Source organism: Onychostoma macrolepis, chromosome 14, assembly GCF_012432095.1.
Source record: "Onychostoma macrolepis isolate SWU-2019 chromosome 14, ASM1243209v1, whole genome shotgun sequence".
In the NCBI taxonomy this organism is placed as follows: Eukaryota; Metazoa; Chordata; class Actinopteri; order Cypriniformes; family Cyprinidae; genus Onychostoma; species Onychostoma macrolepis.
In genome coordinates, this window is record NC_081168.1 from 7,850,431 (window position 1) to 7,870,289 (window position 19,859).

At 37.5% G+C, this 19,859-nt stretch overlaps 1 protein-coding gene across 1 annotated transcript in view; it reads right to left on the minus strand.

Moving 5' to 3' along the window:
- The window catches only part of gpc3 (glypican 3), a 138,101-nt gene that overhangs the window by 27,823 nt on the left and 90,419 nt on the right, over positions 1-19,859 (minus strand). Inside the window, exon 7 of the mRNA XM_058797755.1 lies at positions 3,092-3,296. Coding sequence (XP_058653738.1) covers positions 3,092-3,296 — 205 coding nt within the window. The remainder of the gene's footprint in view (positions 1-3,091; positions 3,297-19,859) is intronic.

The window sequence follows — 19,859 nt, forward strand, 5'->3', positions numbered from 1 at the left end:
TATATATCCACCACTGTGCTGTAAAAGACTGAGCTGTAGTTATCAGAAATGTTTGCTTGCAGTTCTTGCTGCTAAAGTTGGCACAAACAGATTTTAATTTTAAAGGGCAATTAGATTTTCAGATGGGTGATAGGAGTTGGAGAACTATTTTGTACATTTTTACAACTTTTTTTGTTTGTTTGTTTAGATATACACAATATATATATATATATATATATATATATATATATATACAGTGAGGAAAATAAGTATTTGAACACCCTGCTATTTTGCAAGTTCTCCCACTTAGAAATCATGGAGGGTCTGAAATTGTCATCGAGGTGCATGTCCACTGTGAGAGACATAATCTAAAAAAAATCCAGAAATCACAATGTATGATTTTTAACTATTTATTTGTATGATACAGCTGCAAATATGTATTTGAACACCTGTCTATCAGCTACAATTCTGACCCTCAAAGACCTGTTAGTCTGCCTTTAAAATGTCCACCTCCACTCCATTTATTATCCTAAATTAGATGCACCTGTTTGAGGTCGTTAGCTGCATAAAGACACCTGTCCACCCCATACAATCAGTAAGAATCCAACTACTAACATGGCCAAGACCAAAGAGCTGTCCAAAGACACTAGAGACAAAATTGTACACCTCCACAAGCCTGGAAAGGGCTACGGGAAATTGCCAAGCAGCTTGGTGAAAAAGGTCCACTGTTGGAGCAATCATTAGAAAATGGAAGAAGCTAAACATGACTGTCAATCTCCCTCGGACTGGGGCTCCATGCAAGATCTCACCGTGGGGTCTCAATGATCCTAAGAAAGGTGAGAAATCAGCCCAGAACTACACGGGAGGAGCTGGTCAATGACCTGAAAAGAGCTGGGACCACCGTTTCCAAGGTTACTGTTGGTAATACACTAAGACGTCATCTTTTGAAATCATGCATGGCACGGAAGGTTCCCCTGCTTAAACCAGCACATGTCCAGGCCCGACTTAAGTTTGCCAATGACCATTTGGATGATCCAGAGGAGTCATGGGAGAAAGTCATGTGGTCAGATGAGACCAAAATAGAACTTTTGGTCATAATTCCACTAAACGTGTTTGGAGGAAGAAGAATGATGAGTACCATCCCAAGAACACCATCCCTACTGTGAAGCATGGGGTGGTAGCATCATGCTTTGGGGTGTTTTTCTGCACATGGGACAGGGCGACTGCACTGTATTAAGGAGAGGATGACCGGGGCCATGTATTGCGAGATTTTGGGAACAACCTCCTTCCCTCAGTTAGAGCATTGAAGATGGGTCGAGGCTGGGTCTTCCAACATGACAATGACCAAGCACACAGCCAGGATAACCAAGGAGTGGCTCTGTAAGAAGCATATCAAGGTTCTGGCGTGGCCTAGCCAGTCTCCAGACCTAAACCCAATAGAGAATCTTTGAGGGAGCTCAAACTCCGTGTTTCTCAGCGACAGGCCAGAAACCTGACTGATCTACAGGAGATCTGTGTGGAGGAGTGGGCCAAAATCCCTCCTGCAGTGTGTGCAAACCTGGTGAAAACTACAGGAAACGTTTGACCTCTGTAATTGCAAACAAAGGCTACTGTACCAAATATTAACATTGATTTTCTCAGGTGTTCAAATACTTATTTGCAGCTGTATCATACAAATAAATAGTTAAAAAATCATACATTGTGATTTCTGGATTTTTTTTTTTAGATTATGTCTCTCACAGTAGACATGCACCTACGATGACAATTTCAGACCCCTCCATGATTTCTAAGTGGGAGAACTTGCAAAATAGCAGGGTGTTCAAATACTTATTTTCCTCACTGTATAACAAATCTCCCTGTTGAAGAATTGCAATAAACATGTATTTTCATTAGTGTATTTGTGCATCTACAGCTGAATGTGTTTTAATCATTAGAGAACAAACCTGTAGATTTGATGACAATATTTACTTTTAATAAATGCATTACTAGAAAAAACTGCAGTGCTTCATTTTGCAGTAAAGTTGAACTGTTTGGTTAAGATTATTTTGTGTTTGGATGGCTGTGCTAATTGTTTTGAGAACAAGTACATTGCATTGGAGAAAAGTGTCAAATCGATTGAGAAAAACTGTAAAGGGGTCATCGGATGCAAAATTCACTTTACATGTTGTTTGAACATAAATGTGTGTTGGAAGTGTGTGTGCACATCCACCCTATAATGATAAAAATCCACCCAGTGTTTTTTTTTTTTTTTTAAATACCTATTTTAAAATCCCCTTTCTCAAATCAGGCTGTTCTGAGATTCCTGTCAGAATGACGTAGTTCTGCACAGACCGCTCTCACGATAGTTCATTGACAAGGTCGTCTTACCTTAGACCCGCCCTGAGTGAGCTGAGAGCTGTCCGCCATTGTGTCGACTCCGGTGCAGGGCAAGACAAGAATGTCTCCAATTAAGCGATTGAGGTGTTCTGTTGTTGGATGTAATAATGAACATAGCAGTCATCATTTACTCCCGAAATCTGAGCCGCTGAAGACACAGTGGATTACGTATGTTTTTGAAAGGAATGCGCTCCCTGATCTACCTAAATGCATCTATGTTCGCGCGAATCCAGCTTCATCTACAGAAGAAGTGAGTATAAGGTTTTTTTTTTTATGAATCTTTGCAAATTTCCTTTCCTAATAATGTGCTAGTTAGCAAGTTTTGCGGCTAAATGCGGCTAAAGTTTACAGTCTCAGAGAACGGCTCGTCACCCCATAGAAGAGAGGGGCGGGGTGAGCAGAGCTCATTAGCATTTAAAGGGACATTCAACAGAACGGGTTGCTGTAAACAGAGCTGATTTTGACATGGTAAAAATTGTGTTTTTACACTACCAAAGTATGTTATAGACTTTTCATTAAGACCCTAGAATCATATCAACTTGTGGAAAATGGGCATCCGATGACCCCTTTAATTTGTGTTCCAAAGAACAACATGAGGGTTAGTACTTAATGACAGAATGTTCATTTTGGGTGATATAAACCTTTTAACATAGATTGGCCAACAAAATTTACAGCAGCACCAGTTAAAAACTCACTGACACTAAAAATGAGTTCCAATGGGTGCTATATCACTGACCTGCAAAGATGCGCAGGCGTTTGCGTCTCGGAGGCGGCCCGAGTCCAGAAACACCAGTACACTCATCTTCATCATCACAATCCCCACTTTCTAGACCCTCCTCATCCTCGTCTGCCTGGCCTTGTCCGGCTGGGTCTCTCCTTGCAGCGCCCCCTCCTGGTCGAGCCCTCCATCGCTTTTCAGGCAAAGTCACCCTCCGCAAAAGCTACAGAGAAAAGACCGTTAGCATTGAGTGTGGTGGGAAAATAGAAAAAAACCCCATTACATTTCTAATGAACAGATATGCTATAACCGCTATTGGATGCTACTCTAGGACAGGGTTTCCCAAACTGGGGTGTGGAAATGTGCTACATTTTTTAAATATTAACTTGAAAACTCAAGGGACACTTCAAGTAAATATTTTTGGTCAAAGAGGTTCAGTTGAAAAAAGTTTTGGAATCCCTGCTCTAGAACATGTATCGTATATCAGTATGAGATTAAGATTTGTGTTCAGATCACAATCACACTGTAGGTGAAAACTGTCAAACAAAGTCATGGTGAAATTAATTTGTTAGTGCTAGAAGTCAAATATTTTTTCACAGTGATTTCAGAATACTGAGAAAAATAAATGCAGTCATCAATAACAGTCATCTCTCAGATATTACTCAGAGTCTATCCAGCAAATCTAACTAGCTTTCAACCATCTTGTTGGCCATATCTGAGAGATGACTGTGGAAGATAAAAACCAAAATATTTTAATTGCAGTACAAATAACAACAGAATTTGGTTTTTAATTTTATTTGTAGTTAACACTCTTTTCTTTTTACAGTAAGAAACTATTTTGAATAGCATTTTGTGAATTATTTTATAATTATTATGCATAACATCTGAGCTGATATGATTCTATAAAAAAATAAAATAAATACAAGTTAAATTTATACTTTTAAAAATTCATTTGACACTCTGCAGGACCATTTTAAAAAGTGAAAATTTGTTTAAAAAAAATAAAAATAAAAAATAAAATAAAATAAAACAATTCAGACCAGATGAAGAACCTACACTTTCAGTATTATTTTTAACATAAAACGTTGATGTTGATAAGTATGCATCCACCAGTTATTTAGATTTAATTTGGGGTTAAACAGATTAGCTGCTTCCTGACAAAAATGAAATTTCATAAATTGCTTCATATGCATTATGTGTGGTATGCGGCATATGTGGTATGTATAAAACTTCACATTGAGGATTGATTTTGAGCATGATACGGTTAAATATATAAAGTTAAATCATCTCATCAAGCCATTCATTTCCAAAATACTTTTTCATGTCTTTCTTTTTAAACAGTACTGCATTGAAATAGAGTCAGGCATAAAAGGATAAACATTAAATGAGTTGATTCCTACATCGACCGCTGTTGTGTTTTGCCAAACTATAATTGCTGAAAATTCCATCGTCCCCCTCCGTCTTCTGCTTTTCCTTTAATCTTTCTACTCTGTCTCCCTCTTTTATTGATTTCCTTCCGATGTGCGGACACAAGCATGTGCTTGTTGTTGTTGGGTTTTTTTCGTCGCTGTTGTTGTTTTTGTCTACAGCAGAAAATTGAGATCAGATGGGTCTGGCTACACTCTTAAATATAAAGGTGCTTCATGATGCCATAGAAGAACCTTTTTGTCTAAATGGTTCCATAAAGAACCTTTAACATCTGAAGAACCTTTCTGTTTCACAAAAGTTTCTTTGTGGTGAAAGAAGGTTCTTCGGATTATGAAAAGGTAAGGAAGAGATGGTTCTTTAAAGAACCTTTGACTGAATGGTTCTTTGTGGAACCAAAAATGGTTCTTCTATGGCATCGCTTGAAGAACCTTTTGAAGCACCTTTATTTTTAAGAGCGTATGGATGGCTTCGCGCCGAAACAAATCATAGGACAACAGCTTCTGACCAGCACACAGCTCTATCTTTCTAAAAAATGGATAATTATTATATTATAACCCTCAGAAGATAAACAGGCCTTACAAAATATACAAACCCCTCCATCTGTGATTTAATGTCAGCACATTCTCAGGAGGTCAGCAGGGAAAGTCATACAACATATTCCACCAGATATTCACACAGGCCTCCATTCAGGCCTGAAACACGGGAGGCACAGACCGCCTCTGTTTGAACAAGTCCGCAGGGCCGGTTATTGCAGTGACAGAGAAACTGATTCATTTATGCAGTTTGCCCACCGGCAATGACACCAAAAAGCATAAAACGGACAAAAGACGCCTGATAACAGTGTGAAAATGAGCTTGGGATAGCGCCACCTAGTGAAACCGCACTCCCTCAATGACTTGTGCTGTTCATGAAGCTGAAATAACAACAAACGCGCCTGTTTTCCCTGTGTGAGGAATGGGCCTTTAATGCACTCGGCTCTCTTGTTTCAACAGCATGTTTTTGGAGAGCTGCATGAGTCTAAGCCCTAAGCACATTTACTGAGGGCTCTGAATTCCTTCCTGAAGACCGTTGCCCAGTAACGACGCGAGACGGGCCGTCCCCACAAACCATTTAAACTCTGAAAGCAAACAGTCGTAAAGAGAAAAAGAGAGAGAGAGAAATGCGGTCGAGGGTATTTTAAAACAAACTCTAAAAAAGGTAGAGGGAGAAAAGAAAAGAGAAAAGCTTAAGGACAACTGTTTGGCTGCCCGTTTGGCACTGGGTGTATGGAGAGTAGGCCGAATGGATGGAACACAGCCACTTGCCCCCATCCCCCCCCCACACACACACACATACGTGCCGTGGCCAGCTGAGGTAGCATAGGATGCTTTGGTTTGGCTGGTCAGAGTACATTTCTGGTGCCACTGTGTTACAGTGAAGGAAAAGGGGAATTTATTCATGCTTTAAAGCAATAAACTCACATTGCATGCAAAGGCAGTACGCATTTATTTTGCTTACCGTGTTAACAGATTACAGCATTCACACTGAACACAATGCTGTGTAACAGAAGAGCATGTGCGACTGCCGACTAGTATTTTGGAGTCTATTTTTGTCACACATTGTGTGCTGAATTCAGCAGGAACACTATGAAAATGCACTATAAACCTATTTAACAACTCAGTGTTTTGCAATATAGGCTTTTATGAAGCTATATAAAATAATGGAGTGAATTACTCACCCATTGTTTGAAAAAAGACATCTGTTACACGGTGACAGGCGCACAAACACTGTCTATTCAGCAAGTCAGACAGCTTAAGCAGTGTGTAGTCTATGCTCTAAACATTGGGTTTGGTTCCTTGGTAAATGTGCCCCCCTCCTTGTGTAGATGAGATTTTATTAAGAGCAAATTTGTAATAATCAGAGATGGAGCTGTGTTTGACAGATAACATGGATCAATACTGAATGCTGGACGATGGTCGGTTAAAATAGCTTTCAAAGGTTTGTGTTCGTAAGATTTTCGAAAGAAGTCTCTTATGCTCACCAAGACTGGATTTATTTGATCAAAAATACAGTAATATTGTTTAGAATAACTGCTTTCTATTTAAATATATATTTTTAAATATAATTAAAATGTGATATTCATGTGATGCAAAGCTGAATTTTCAGCATCATTACTCCAGTCAAGATTTATCTATAATCAAATAATTAAAAGTATGCCTTTGCTCATCAAATGTAGAATATACGTGACCCTGGACCACAAAATAGGATCGGACAATATTTGGCCGAGATACAACTTTTTGAAAATCTAGAATCTGAGGGTGCAAAAAAATATTGAGAAAATCGCCTTTAAAGTTGTCCAAATTAAGTTCTTAGCAATGCATATTACTAATCAAAAATTAAGTTTTGATATATTTACAGTAGGAAATGTACAAAATATCTTCATGGAACATGATCTTTTATCCTAATGATCTTTGGCATAAAAGAAAAATCGATAATTTTGACCCATACAATGTATTATTAGCTATTGCTACAAATATACCCGTGCCACTTATGACTGGTTTTGTGATCCAGGGACACATATAGAAATTTGCATAACATACAGTGTGTCTTTCAGCTGACCTAATAAAGCCATGTGCCCTATCAAACCAATATGTAATAACTGCGGTAACAATTCCCAATGGCCAACTCATGATAAACACTGATAAATATTTTCAGTTACTCAATATATTAACCCAGATATCACTTTTATTTTCTTAGATCAATACTGTCAGTGTGAGGACACAATGCTATGTGTCAGATGCAGTAACGCTGCTGCTGTTAAACAAGCCTGGCGCGTACTGGAGAGCCTCAAGGAAGCACAGAGAACACAAATAAAACAAAATATGCTTGATAAATCAAGAACAAGCCTCATACTTGAGGACTCCCCTCCTCCTCTTTCTCTCTGCGGTCCAGAGGCTTCGGGAACACAGAGCTCATGGAATGCAGCGGAGCTCAATGCAAAAAATGCAATTAGTGTCTGTTCAGCCATGCGATCCCTTCTTTCCCTTACTGCATAGAAAGCAAAGGAAAACTCAGCTCACAAACTCACAAAAGGCCAACACATGGCAAAGTGCTCAGTGGTGAGAGAGAGACAGTGACCACAGACCTGTCGCTGAGCCCCACACCAGGCCTGAACTCTGCTCAGGGTCAGCACTCAGAGCAATATAGTAATGCCACATGGCAGTTTACTGTTTAATCAAGCAGACAAGCAATGGAGCGTATAAGAGGAGAAAACTCACAGACGGGTTTCTGGAAATTATAAGACCATGACTAAACAATGATTAGCCCAGCGCAGATCTCATCCAGAAAACCTGCTGCCACGATGATATGGTCTTGTGGGTGAGTGTTGCTTTGGGGTTGCTAAGATTCTGTAAATAAATATATATCACGTTTTTCTACATTCCCTTGCAACCCCTTGAAAGCCCCTGATTTGAGATATTCATGTATTTGTAGCATAAACAAGAAGAGTATGTTATACAGTTTTTGAAAGTGTGAACTTAAAGTTCAATCTTTAAACTGATTTTTGAACAACTGTAATAGTTATTCTTGTATTAAAAAGCACCTCAAATATGCACCCATTTTATGAAAGCCTGTTTCCACCACCAAGTAGAAAATGTGACTTTTTATCTCACAATGCAGGTTTCTGACTTTTTTCAGAATTGCGAGATATAAACTCAAAACTGCATAATAAACGGAGCAATTCCAATAGGCTCCTCACACCATCGCTGCTCGGGCCCTAATAATATGAATTCAAAATTGTGAGACAAAAATGTCAGAATTGTAAGATAAAAGGTTGCAATTACCTTTTATTTTTGATTCCATGATGGAAACACAAAAACAGAATTGCGAGAGGCAAACTCAAAATTGTGAGATATAAGCTCATAAGTGCAAAAATCAGAATTAATTCTTACAGTTTCATGCAAAAAGTCAGAATTTTTATTCTTTTTTGGAAATGTGGCTTGTATTCCATCCCTTTCCATTTCCTCTTTAAAAAAAGTTTTGCAGCAAACGTTCTCTTTTGATCTCTTCCCTTAGTCAGTCCTACAATACATCTCCAACACTGACAAAAAACAAATCCACCTACTGTGGAGAAAACATGAGAGGACAAGACTTTTTTTCTCCGTCTCTCTTTTTGGTAACCACAACACACGCTGTGGGGCGGCAGTGAGCAGCTGAGGGTTGTGTATGGCCGGGGTATAAAGACCCCAGAGGGGACGGAGATAAAGCCTGTGGTTTGGCCCTCGCGCTGCAGCACCATATCCAGCGTGTCACCGCTCTGAAGTGAAACCCAAACAGGGTCAGTACAGGGACACGGCTTCCCTTTACAGCAGCCTACATGTTTATGTGTTTGCGAGAGAGAGAAACCGAGAAAACCGGATGAGATGTAGCGAAGACTTTTTTTCCATCCTACCTCTTGATTAGCATCATACCATGTATTGTGCCTGTTCAAGAGGAAAAACGAGCATGTCTGATCTTGTGCCGTAGCTTGTGGTCTGTTCATATGGTGCTCTGCGTGCTGCAGTACTATATATGAAACAGCTCCACTTACATGCCCTACAGTTCAGAAGTTTGCGGTAAGATTTTTTCCTGGAGAGATAAATTACTTTTATTCAGCAAGGATGCATTAAACTGATCAAAAGTGACAGTAAAGACAATTATAATGTTACAAAAAATGCGTATTACAAAAGTCTTCTGAATTTTCTATTCATCAAAGAATCTTGGAAGAAAATCTATCACAGTTTCCACAAAAATATTAAGCAGCACAGCTGTTTTCAACATTGACAATAATGTTTCTTGAGCAGCAAATCAACATCTAAGAATGATTTCTGAAGGATCGTGTGACACAAATCAGTTATTTGACATTGTAAAAATATTTCACAATATTACCATTTTTACTGTATTTTTTGCTCAAATACCTGCAGCCTAGGTAAGCATAAATTTCAAAAACATTAAAAAATCTTACTGATCCCAAACTTAATGAACAGCACTGCTGCATTTTAATCTGGAGCACTATGAACACTCTCAAATGCTTGCAGCGCACATCGTTCTTTAGAGAAGAATCTAAATAATCGAATAAGCCTGGAGCTTAACCTCAGTGTAATTTCGTTTGAATTGTAATTTCCTGCATTCTTAAAATGATTACATTATGACCTCTGCCCTACATACAGCGCTTTTGAATTTCCTCATTTATATGAAAACAACCAAATGTCACACACACACAAAAACAGCCACAATGAGTGTGTGAGGACCTTACAGCCACTTTAGTTGTTGTGGTTCATACTTGAGGAAAGAAGGGATAAAACTGGTACATTTTCACTGTGTGAGTCATGGAAACTTCAATACAATCCCGTATGCGCGCACGTTTCATGCATTACTCAACATTTATTGAATTTGAGGTGATGAAGAGGGGGGTTTTGTGGACCTTTATTCCCTTTCTCTGTCCCGGCATCCCTTCTCACCTGTCTGAAGCAGAGGCAGTCACGCAAGACACAGTACGTCTGAGACAGATGAAAGAGACAGATTCATTTTCTAGAACTAATACCTGTTGGGACAGGAGCACAAAGTGCAGGCCTCCTCTAGCGGCCTGGGTGTGGGCTTCTCCAAAGATGATTTATGAGTGTTTTACCACATTCATCTGAATCAGTTCCTTTGCAATCTAAACAAGTCTCTGTAGTAGCTTCCCCAGTGCTGTAACAAAGCCATTTATCAAAAAAAGCAAAACAAATTACAGATTTGTTAGCCTTTGAACAAAGATATCTGTTGAAGAATTGATCATTTGAAGAAAAAAATGCTACAGATTTTTAGCAAAGCTACACAGATTCAGAAAGGTGGGCTTCATTGTTGTTAATGTTTGTATAAAAATATGTCTGCGAGAGCTGTGATGAAATTAAATGTATATATTATTTATCCTGCACTGTTCACAATAATAAAATTTTTTTTTAATTGAAGTCAAAGAAAGAGAAAAGAATTCACAGTTCTTTTATCTAGCAGTGTTAATGTTGGCATGTTTGCAGTAAATGCATGCGATTGTTTGACAGAGCAGTGGGAGCTAAAAGAGTTTCGGATACGAGGGCTGCTGGCTAAATCTAATTAGTGTCTGAGCACAGGCTTTGCTTGTCTTCTGCTCCAGGGCTTGACATGTTATCACCATCGTTCCCAGAGTCATGTGGTCTGAAAGCAGTGCATCTGATATCACCATCTGATTCCCAGCTCAGCATTCTCTCATGGACACACAGTGTGCTTTAAAGCACTGGTTCTCAACTAGGGAGCCGGGGCCCACTAGGGGGCCTCAGCAAACTTCCAAGAAGACTTAAAATGATTTAAAACAAGACAAAACAATCATTAAAACAACTTATTTTAATTCATCCCCTCAAAAATCTTTTATTTTTCTTTAAAGAACTAGGGTTCCCAGCCTGCCTCCCTGAGGTAGACTAATTTTAAAAGTGTGATTTAAATGCATATAGAAAATAAATGAATAAAATAGTATAACTCCATGGACACTTTTATAAAAAAGAAAAAAAGAAAATCTAGTTATGACAAGCACTGCAATATTTCATGAATGTAGAAACTGAGTGTAAAATATATATCTTCTTTTGTGTTCCACTTGTGTTCCATAGGCCTATATATGTGTGTGTGTGTGTGTGTGTCATCCTCATGTCTGAGGATGAATTTGCACTAAATCTGTATGCATTTCTTTATTCTGCGGAACACAAAAGAAGATATTTTGAAGAATGTGCTGGCTGGTCTTTTCCAATACAATGTGCAAAAATGCAAAAAGTAGTCCATGTGATTCAAGTGCTACATGTATATGCACAAGAGCCACACAATAGGTTTGTGTGAGAATTAAACTGACATTTAAGTCCTTATTTCATCATAATTTTCCCTATTAGTGAGCTGAATTCTATGAAAAAAAAAACAGTCAGTTTCATAATTTTAATTACTGACTGATTATACATAACACATTAATACTAATTCAGTTAGATTTTAAATGAAAATAAAGTTTTTTTTAGCTCAAATTATGTATGTATGATTTTAGACTGCTTCAGTTATCTAGCCAAAAGAAGTGTGTGATTTTTGCTTGTCAATATTCCTGTTTGATTAATTCTAATACCATAATAGTCAGTGATTTCCCATTAAATGTCTTTTAGTACAACACCTTCCTATTTCCAAAAAGCACTCTGTATTATTAATTTCATATGTACAGTATTAGGCCCCATGTTATCTAAAATCCTCTTGTGTATCGCATAAATCCTCAAGCTCCCTTTGGTTTTAAAATGAGTCTGACAACTCTGATCTATAACCTCACCTCTTTTTCACATTTATGCAGACAGATGTAAGAGTTAATATGATCTATACAAGCAGCTTGAAAAGATCCATACATGCAGTCTATAAATGTGTGTGTGTGTGTGTATTTTCAGAAACGTCCCAGGTCTCGCTGAAGGCTTATCTTAAGCACTGACACTGAGCAGTACGCCACATGTGTCAGCGCTGCCTCCTTCCTCTTATGTCTTTCTCGCATAATATAACTGCTACATTGTAGAGACATTGATTTGTGCTGTGAGGCCCCTGTAACAAAAGGAAAGGGAGACAGAGGAGACCCTATGATGACCCTGCACGGAGAGGAAACAGGAAGTGAGACCTCTGACCCCCCGAGAGGCTCCTGTTGTGTTTTCCAGCGAGGCTGCTGATGGAGCGCCGCGTTTCTCTGAGGTTCCTCTCTCGACTCACGCTGGGAGATACGGACGAGTCATGAGAAACAGCACATAGAGGCAAATCTCACAGAGAGCCCAGGGGAGGCTTGAGTTTCACTACAGCCTGAGAAACAACACGGCCATAACCCTTCCACCTGTAAGCCTCTCTCCCTCAAACACAATCACATCTCAATGTGTTCAGTCTACAGCGCTCATAAGGCAACAAGAATCATGTTTGTCAGGAACACTGACCTCCAGACCCCCAGCACGGCTCCTGGTGGGGTGCGACAGAGCATAGACCAGGGATACTTTCCTAAACCAAAACTACTCATGTAAAACCAAGCTTAAAAAAATAAATTAAACGAAAAACTAAAATTACATAAAACTAACAACACTTAGTTAAACTGTAGTTAGTTAAACCACACACACACACACACACACACAATAATAATAATCATCATCATCAAAAATAATGTTTAAAAAAAAGTCAAGGTTTTCATAGTCATTAAGCACTCATCATATAACAGAATAATCAGAACTTTTGGGAATCTCTGCATGCTTTTGTCATTTCCCGTCTAACCAAATTAAGCATGCTTTGCTAAATTTCCACTGCTTACTCAAAACATTCAATATACACAACCGTTTAAATGGTCTGTAACAGTTTTATTTTTATGTTTTTGAAAGAAACCTCTTATGCTCACCAAAGCTTCATTTATTTAATCAAAATACAGTAAAACTGTAACATTGTGAAATTTTATAAAAATTTTAAACTGTTTTCATTAATATATTTTAATGTGATGCAAAGCTGTATTTTCAGCATCATTACTCCAATCTTCAGTGTCACATGATACTTTCTTGTGAAGAAAGCTTTCTTATTATTATCAATGTTGAAAAGTTGTGCTGCTTAATATTTTGTAGAAACATTTTATACATTTGATATGTGATATACTTTTTCAGGATTTTTTAAATAGAACTATATTATGATATTATATTATATTATATTATACTATCTGAAACAGAAATATTTTGCAGCATTATAAATGTCTTAATTGTTACTTTTGACCAATTTACTGCATCCTTTCTGAATACAGGTATTAATTTCTTAAATGGCAGTATATATAATAACTATTCAACTTTCCCTCTTACTTTAAATGCATTGAATTGCTTGCCTTAAAAAAAAAAAAAAACGTCTTGCTTATTTTAGATTTAAATGACTCTGGAAGTATTCTGGTAATTCCTCAAGTAAAACTGCTAAAATTCAAATATATAAACAAACCATTAATGAATCTAAAATTAAACTGCAATTTAAAACAAATTTTAAAACAATATCAAGAAATTCAAAACTACAATCAGGGAGGAGACATGGAGAATGATAATAAATGTTACGATAAGTTTCATTTGCTGAAGAGTTTGTTTGAGCAGTTCAACATTACATCTTCTAGCTCAACCAATGGCGTGAGACTATCTGTCAATCTGCACAGCTGTAGATGAGGTGATACAGGTGTTTGGGAACACTTCAGCCAATACATGCACTTTTGTTTATTTTGCATCCCTATTATAGTAAGTACCGTATTTCTGGTCAGTCAGTGGCTTAGGAAGTGCCTTCTGTAACATTTCCATGTCACAGGAAGTCTTTCCAGCAAATCAGGATAACAAATATGTCCTGTTAGTAAACAGGTTTGCCGGTGACCGTGTAAGGTATAGCCCGTTTCCTTCAGAACAGATGAGCTCTGGCTATAGTGCTGTTGTTGGCTGGCTGTGTGGTAATTGTAGCCAGTGGGGCAGCTGAAGTGGGTGGGGGTAGATTGGTGGCAGTAGGGGGCACGAAACTTCTGGCCCGCGGGATGAGGGGGCTTTGCTGAGAGCACTGCTGGGAGGAGGGTCTGGGGGCTTCAGCCTCATTAGCAGCTAACTAATTGGAAGGAAAAGACCTCTCATGTGCTCCGTCTGACCTCCTAGACAGCAGGGGAGAGAGGAACAGATAGATGAAAAAGAGAGGGGGATGGAGGAGAAGGAGGGAATGTGAGAACCTACTATAGAGGGAACAGCAGTGGAGAGATGTAAGAAAGTGCCCAGAGGTTGCCCATTTCATAGCTCAGGAGACTTCATGGGGTTTTATTTAACTATCAATTTTGTCTCAGATGTTTCTTTTAAAATTCCTTAGTGGAAATGAAAATAGACATCAATGAGACAATCAGAAACTACTTTGAAATTAGTTTTCAAACTACCCTTTTGAAAAGTAGTTTAACTTTAACTACACTGCATGCTACTAATAAAAAGTGGGTAACTACAGTTAACTAAGCTTTTAAGGCAGCACAATCTCTAAAATGAATCAAACTGTCTCTCAAATTAAATTTAACTGTACTTTACAGAACTTTGGCCTCTCTATCGCCATCTGTGGTTGAGACATGAAAATGCACGATACTTCAAAAGTGTTTAAGTGCTGATTTGTGTGTGAATGAATCTGATGGTTTTAGTTATTGTAGTTGTTTCCCTGTGATCAACATACTGGAACAGATTTGTTATTCTGATTCAAGACCTGCTAACAGGAAAGTCCTACAACACTCTTAAAAATCAAGGAGATTTTTGCAGTGATGCCATAGGACCATTTTAGGTTCCTCAAAGAACCTTTCATTCAACAGTTCTTAAAAGAACCATTTTTTCTTAGTGTGAAGAGCATTTTATAATCTAAAGAACCTTTTGTGGAATGAAAAGGTTCCACTGATGTTTAAAGTTGCCTGTAAAGAACCTTAATTTTTAAGAGTGCAGGGATAAAATAAACCTACATCATTACAGAAATCAAGTAGCTGCCACAGACCTTTTTTTCTCTATTTATGGATATGACGTGCCCACACAAGGATGAATGGCATAAACCTGAAATATTTTGATATACAGATAATGACCAATCTGAGCACAGTATATGACATTGTTGAGATCTCTTCTAAACATTCTTCTAGAAACATTAAGTCTTTTTCTTAGAAGTAAACATCTTAAAATAATTTTGCTCTCCATTTATTTTCATTGTTTAGGAGAAACAATCAAAATATTATCATTTATGGCTATTCTTACTAATGAATGAAAATCAGAGTGGGAATAAGAAAACTAAAGTTGAGAATGAAGCAATGAAACATAAAAGGTGAAGTGTTTGAGAGCAAAAAAGCATAAGAGAGAAAAAGCTGGAGAGAGACCACGTGAGACACATTAAGGTTGTCAGAAAAAGAAGACTGCATTAGAAGGACATATTTTCTAAAAGGAAAGTTATCTATATGGGAGTTTTTGGTGCGAGGGCCACAGCAAACCAAGCTGTTGAGAACAGAGACATGCAAAGGCCATCAGGAGCGGTGCTGGGATCGGGGTCAAACGCAGCCCCCACTCTACTCTGGATTTATGGAGGTCTTTCTAGACTGCTTTAATGTCAGGTGTCACAGTTTATTTGAGAAACCCTCATAGTCACGCACCTTCAAAAAGACCAGCATCCACTGAAACACATTAAGCTGCTATTTGAAGTGTGTGTGTGTGTGTACGTGTGTAGATAATTTGCCTAAATATGTGTTTGTGTGTACTTAGACTCAAGCGACCATGGCGGGATTCGTTTAATAACCTTCAAACTATCACCCACAAACCATCACAGACGTTCAGGGACTCAGATTAAACCAGTAAATTTCATATTATATATAGTACAATATAGATACATTTGGAGGTTGGCTGATTTTTAAAAGAAGTCTGACCAAGCTGACCAAGGCTGCATTTATTTGATTAAAAATACAGTAAAATCAGTAATATTGTGAAATGTTATTATAATTTAAAAGAACTGTTTTCTAATTTAATATATTGCAAAATGTAATTTATTCCTGTGATAGCAAATTTGAATTTTCAGCAGTCATTACCCAGTCTTCAGTGTCACACGATCCTTCAGAAATCAATCAAATTCATTCAAAAGAACATTATTTAATAAGCATTTTTTGTAATATTATAAATATCACTTTTGATTAATGTTGATGCATCCTTTCTGATTATTAAAAAAAATCTCCATCCACAGATTTTGGAATATTATTTTGATATTACTAAAAAAATAATAATAATTGTTACCATGCCCAAATTCACATAAAACCTACTGCATTGTACAGAGTAAATTTGTCAGCCACTGCCATCTTTTTGTCCTGGAGTAAACTTGGTTTTCATTCAGATAGACCTTTAGAGTGCACAGACATTCATCTGCAACTGTTCCCTTTTTTAGTTCATATGTGAAGAGGCCTTTGGAGCTTGGTACTTTTTTGTACTTTTTACTCGAGTAGATAAGGTGTGGAGTGTACAGCTCCTGGTGGAGTCAGCGGCAGCAGGACGTGAGGCTGCGTGCTGGAATGTGGAGCTCTGGTTTGTTTTGCTGTCTACTCTCCTGCCTTACCTGCGGCCCTCCCTCTCTCTCCATCTCTGCCGCTGGATCTAATTAGAGCGAAGGAGGGCTGCGGGACTGGAGTGTGTCACATACAACTCAACACAGTCAGGAAGGAGAGCGGGAAAGAAAGTGGGATTAACATGGGAGAAAAAGCGTAAGAAATGTAGGGTGGAGTTCAAAGAGAGAGAGAAGAAGAAGAAGAAAGTGAGGGCATAAAGCGGGGGAAAAGAAATGCAGAGAAAAGTTCCAGTCAGGAAATGAGAGAAAAAGTGAGTGTGCGTGAAAGATCTAGCCTAGAGTTCTTTCCCATAGTACGTGAAAAAAGAAAAAAACAAAGCATCTAATTTTTCACAGAACATTCCACAAATCTAGGACAACATGAGAAGTGACATGTAATATATGCTCACCTCTCTGCCCTACACATGGTAGACACATCTCAACGCTGGAGGGAACTTCTATAATCAAAGACCAATCAGATAATTGCAGTGTTTCACCACTATCCCCTGAGCTCCGCTGGGAACAGGCTTTTTTGAACAGTAACTCAATACCCTGGAAAGTCCAGATGGTCCTGATGACGGCACTATAGCGGAAAGACATATTTTCCTAAATATGAAAATCTAATTTAGCAATATGCGTAAATGAAACTATACATGTGAGGTCGATTTTCTAGACCTCTGTCCTTGGTACTCCAACAATATGGGTTAATCTCCAAACTGTGTTTATCTCCATAATTTCACCAAAAAGTACATTATTTCAGTCAGATTATATCTAGATATCAGATAACTTATTATGGCTTCATTCATTAGAAATATCCAAAGAAATAAAAACTGATATGTTTGGCCTTACACCATGTCCTATCCAGGCTCAACGTGTTTTTTTTGTCAGCTGCTTGGTTCCTATTTCATGCTAGATAGCCTGTCGTCTACAATAAACGTATAAACCTTAAACCTCTAATATATTCTGATTGTGCAGCTTGCTCGTTTTCATTCTGGACAGACAAATTACTTATGTCTGTCTGTGGAAACTTTGTTTCAGCATGTTAGTCCTTAAAAGTTTAACGCAGGGGGATTTTTAGCCGTAGACTGATCTGAGGGAGATTTTACACATTTATTAAGGTTAATTTTTAAGAACAAATTGGAGGTTTTGTAGTTTAACAACTCCCCTCAAAGAAGTAAACTGTCCACAAATGACGCACTATTCTTGTATAAACACGAAGAGACGCGCAGACTTTACAGATCAGCACGAGTGAATGTTTGACAGTCATGGGAACAAACACAAACACACATGAAGACAGACGGAGGGTGTGTGCTATGAGCTTCATCTCTGAACATCTTTGCCATTTCCGCCAGGCAGAAAGAGATGGCTGATAAACACTAGCATATTATGTATGCACTAACACTATACAGTATATGTACACTGTAAAAAAAAATTCTATAAAATTTACGGTAAAAAACTGGCAGCTGTGGTTGCCGGAATTGTACCATAAAAAATACGGTAACAACATTTTAGGTTTTAACTTAAATTTACAGTTAAATACTGTAATTTCATTACCTGATATAATGTTAATATACCAACCTATTAAAGTACTGAAATCTGTTTTGTACCTTTGAAATACACTTGATAACCACCAAATGCAGGTGGTGATGAGAAAGTCACATGATGAACCAAAGTCCATCACAAGCAGCTTTTAAATAATAACATATATAGAAGGTGCACAGTGTCATTCACACAAGCACTAAACAGTATCATGGTGAGACTCATTAAACTGAAATATGCAATAAACATTAAAGGAACACTCCACTTTTTTTGGAAATAGGCTCATTCTCCAACTCCAAAGAGTTTCGATATTTGTCCTATTTAAAACTTGACTCTTCTGTAGTTATATCGTGTACTAAGACCGGCGGAAAATCAAAAGTTGCGATTTTCTAGGCTGATATGATTAGGAACTATACTCTCATTCCGGCGTAATAATCAAGGAACTTTGCTGCCGTACCATGGCCGCAGCAGGCGCAGTGATATTACGCAGCGCCTGAAAGTAGTCCCCAGCTATATTATAACTAGTTACCGTTTTAAATAGGACAAATATCGAAACTCTTTGGTCATTTTTGAACGCGATGCTACTGGTCTAATCGGATTCAATGATCTATGCTAAGCTATGCTAAAAGTGCTATCGCCAGACCCGGAGATCGGCTGAATGGATTCAAAACGGTAAAACTCAACTTATTAACTCTGGGGGAGTTGGAGAATGAGCCTATTTCCAAAAAAAGTGGAGTGTTCCTTTAATTTAACATTAGATGTAACATACAACCCTAATAAACATAACTGATAAGACTAAGAAAAAAACTAAGAAGAAACATAGTTATTTCAAAGAAAAAGCATCAAATTCAAACAAAATTTGAAATGCAACGCAGGGAATTCCCTGTAAATTTTACAGTAACTTACCGTTAACCATTTAACAGGTTTTTACTGTAGCATTTTTACAGTTCTTTACCGTTAAATTCACAGTCATTTTTTACAGTGTAGGGTTTGAATTTAACACTTGCCAACCCGAATCCAGAGGCTGTTTAAAATCCTGCTGCACAACTCACTTTTTTTTTCTTTCTTTTTTTTATTAAACTGCATTAACAATGATTTGAGACAAATATTTGTAACATATTTTTCAATGGATGTCAATGGAGGAAAAGATTCAATACATGAACACTTAATGAATTGACAGCCATTAATCTTACACGTGTGTACAATTAAACGTTAATTTAATTATAATGAAATAAATGCTGATTTATAAGATAAGCCATAGGGAATTTTTATTTTTTTTTTTTATGGTATTCGCAAACTGTGATCGACTGTTGTAAAATTGAAAACCATTTCTTGATTCAGAATCAGATTTAATAATAAATACATTTAAATCTAAGCGGTGTTTTTGATAATCCGGTTTAGTCTTGATATTTTGGTTTTGGCTAGTATAAGTTTTGAATGGCCAGTAGCCAAACTGGTCAGTGAAAACGTTAATATATGATTTTAAATAAATGCTTTTTTCGATTGCTTTATTTGATTTAAATGCTGATTCTGTTCATTAAAGACAACTGTTTTAACATTGATAACCGATAATTACTATTGAAATTCTTTGCTAATTACTATTGAAATTACATTGACAATTACTATTAAAAATACTTCACATATACTTGTGAACATAAACATGTTTTTATTGCAAATTTAAATTTTTTTCCTTTATGTATGTGTTTGTTGCAAATCA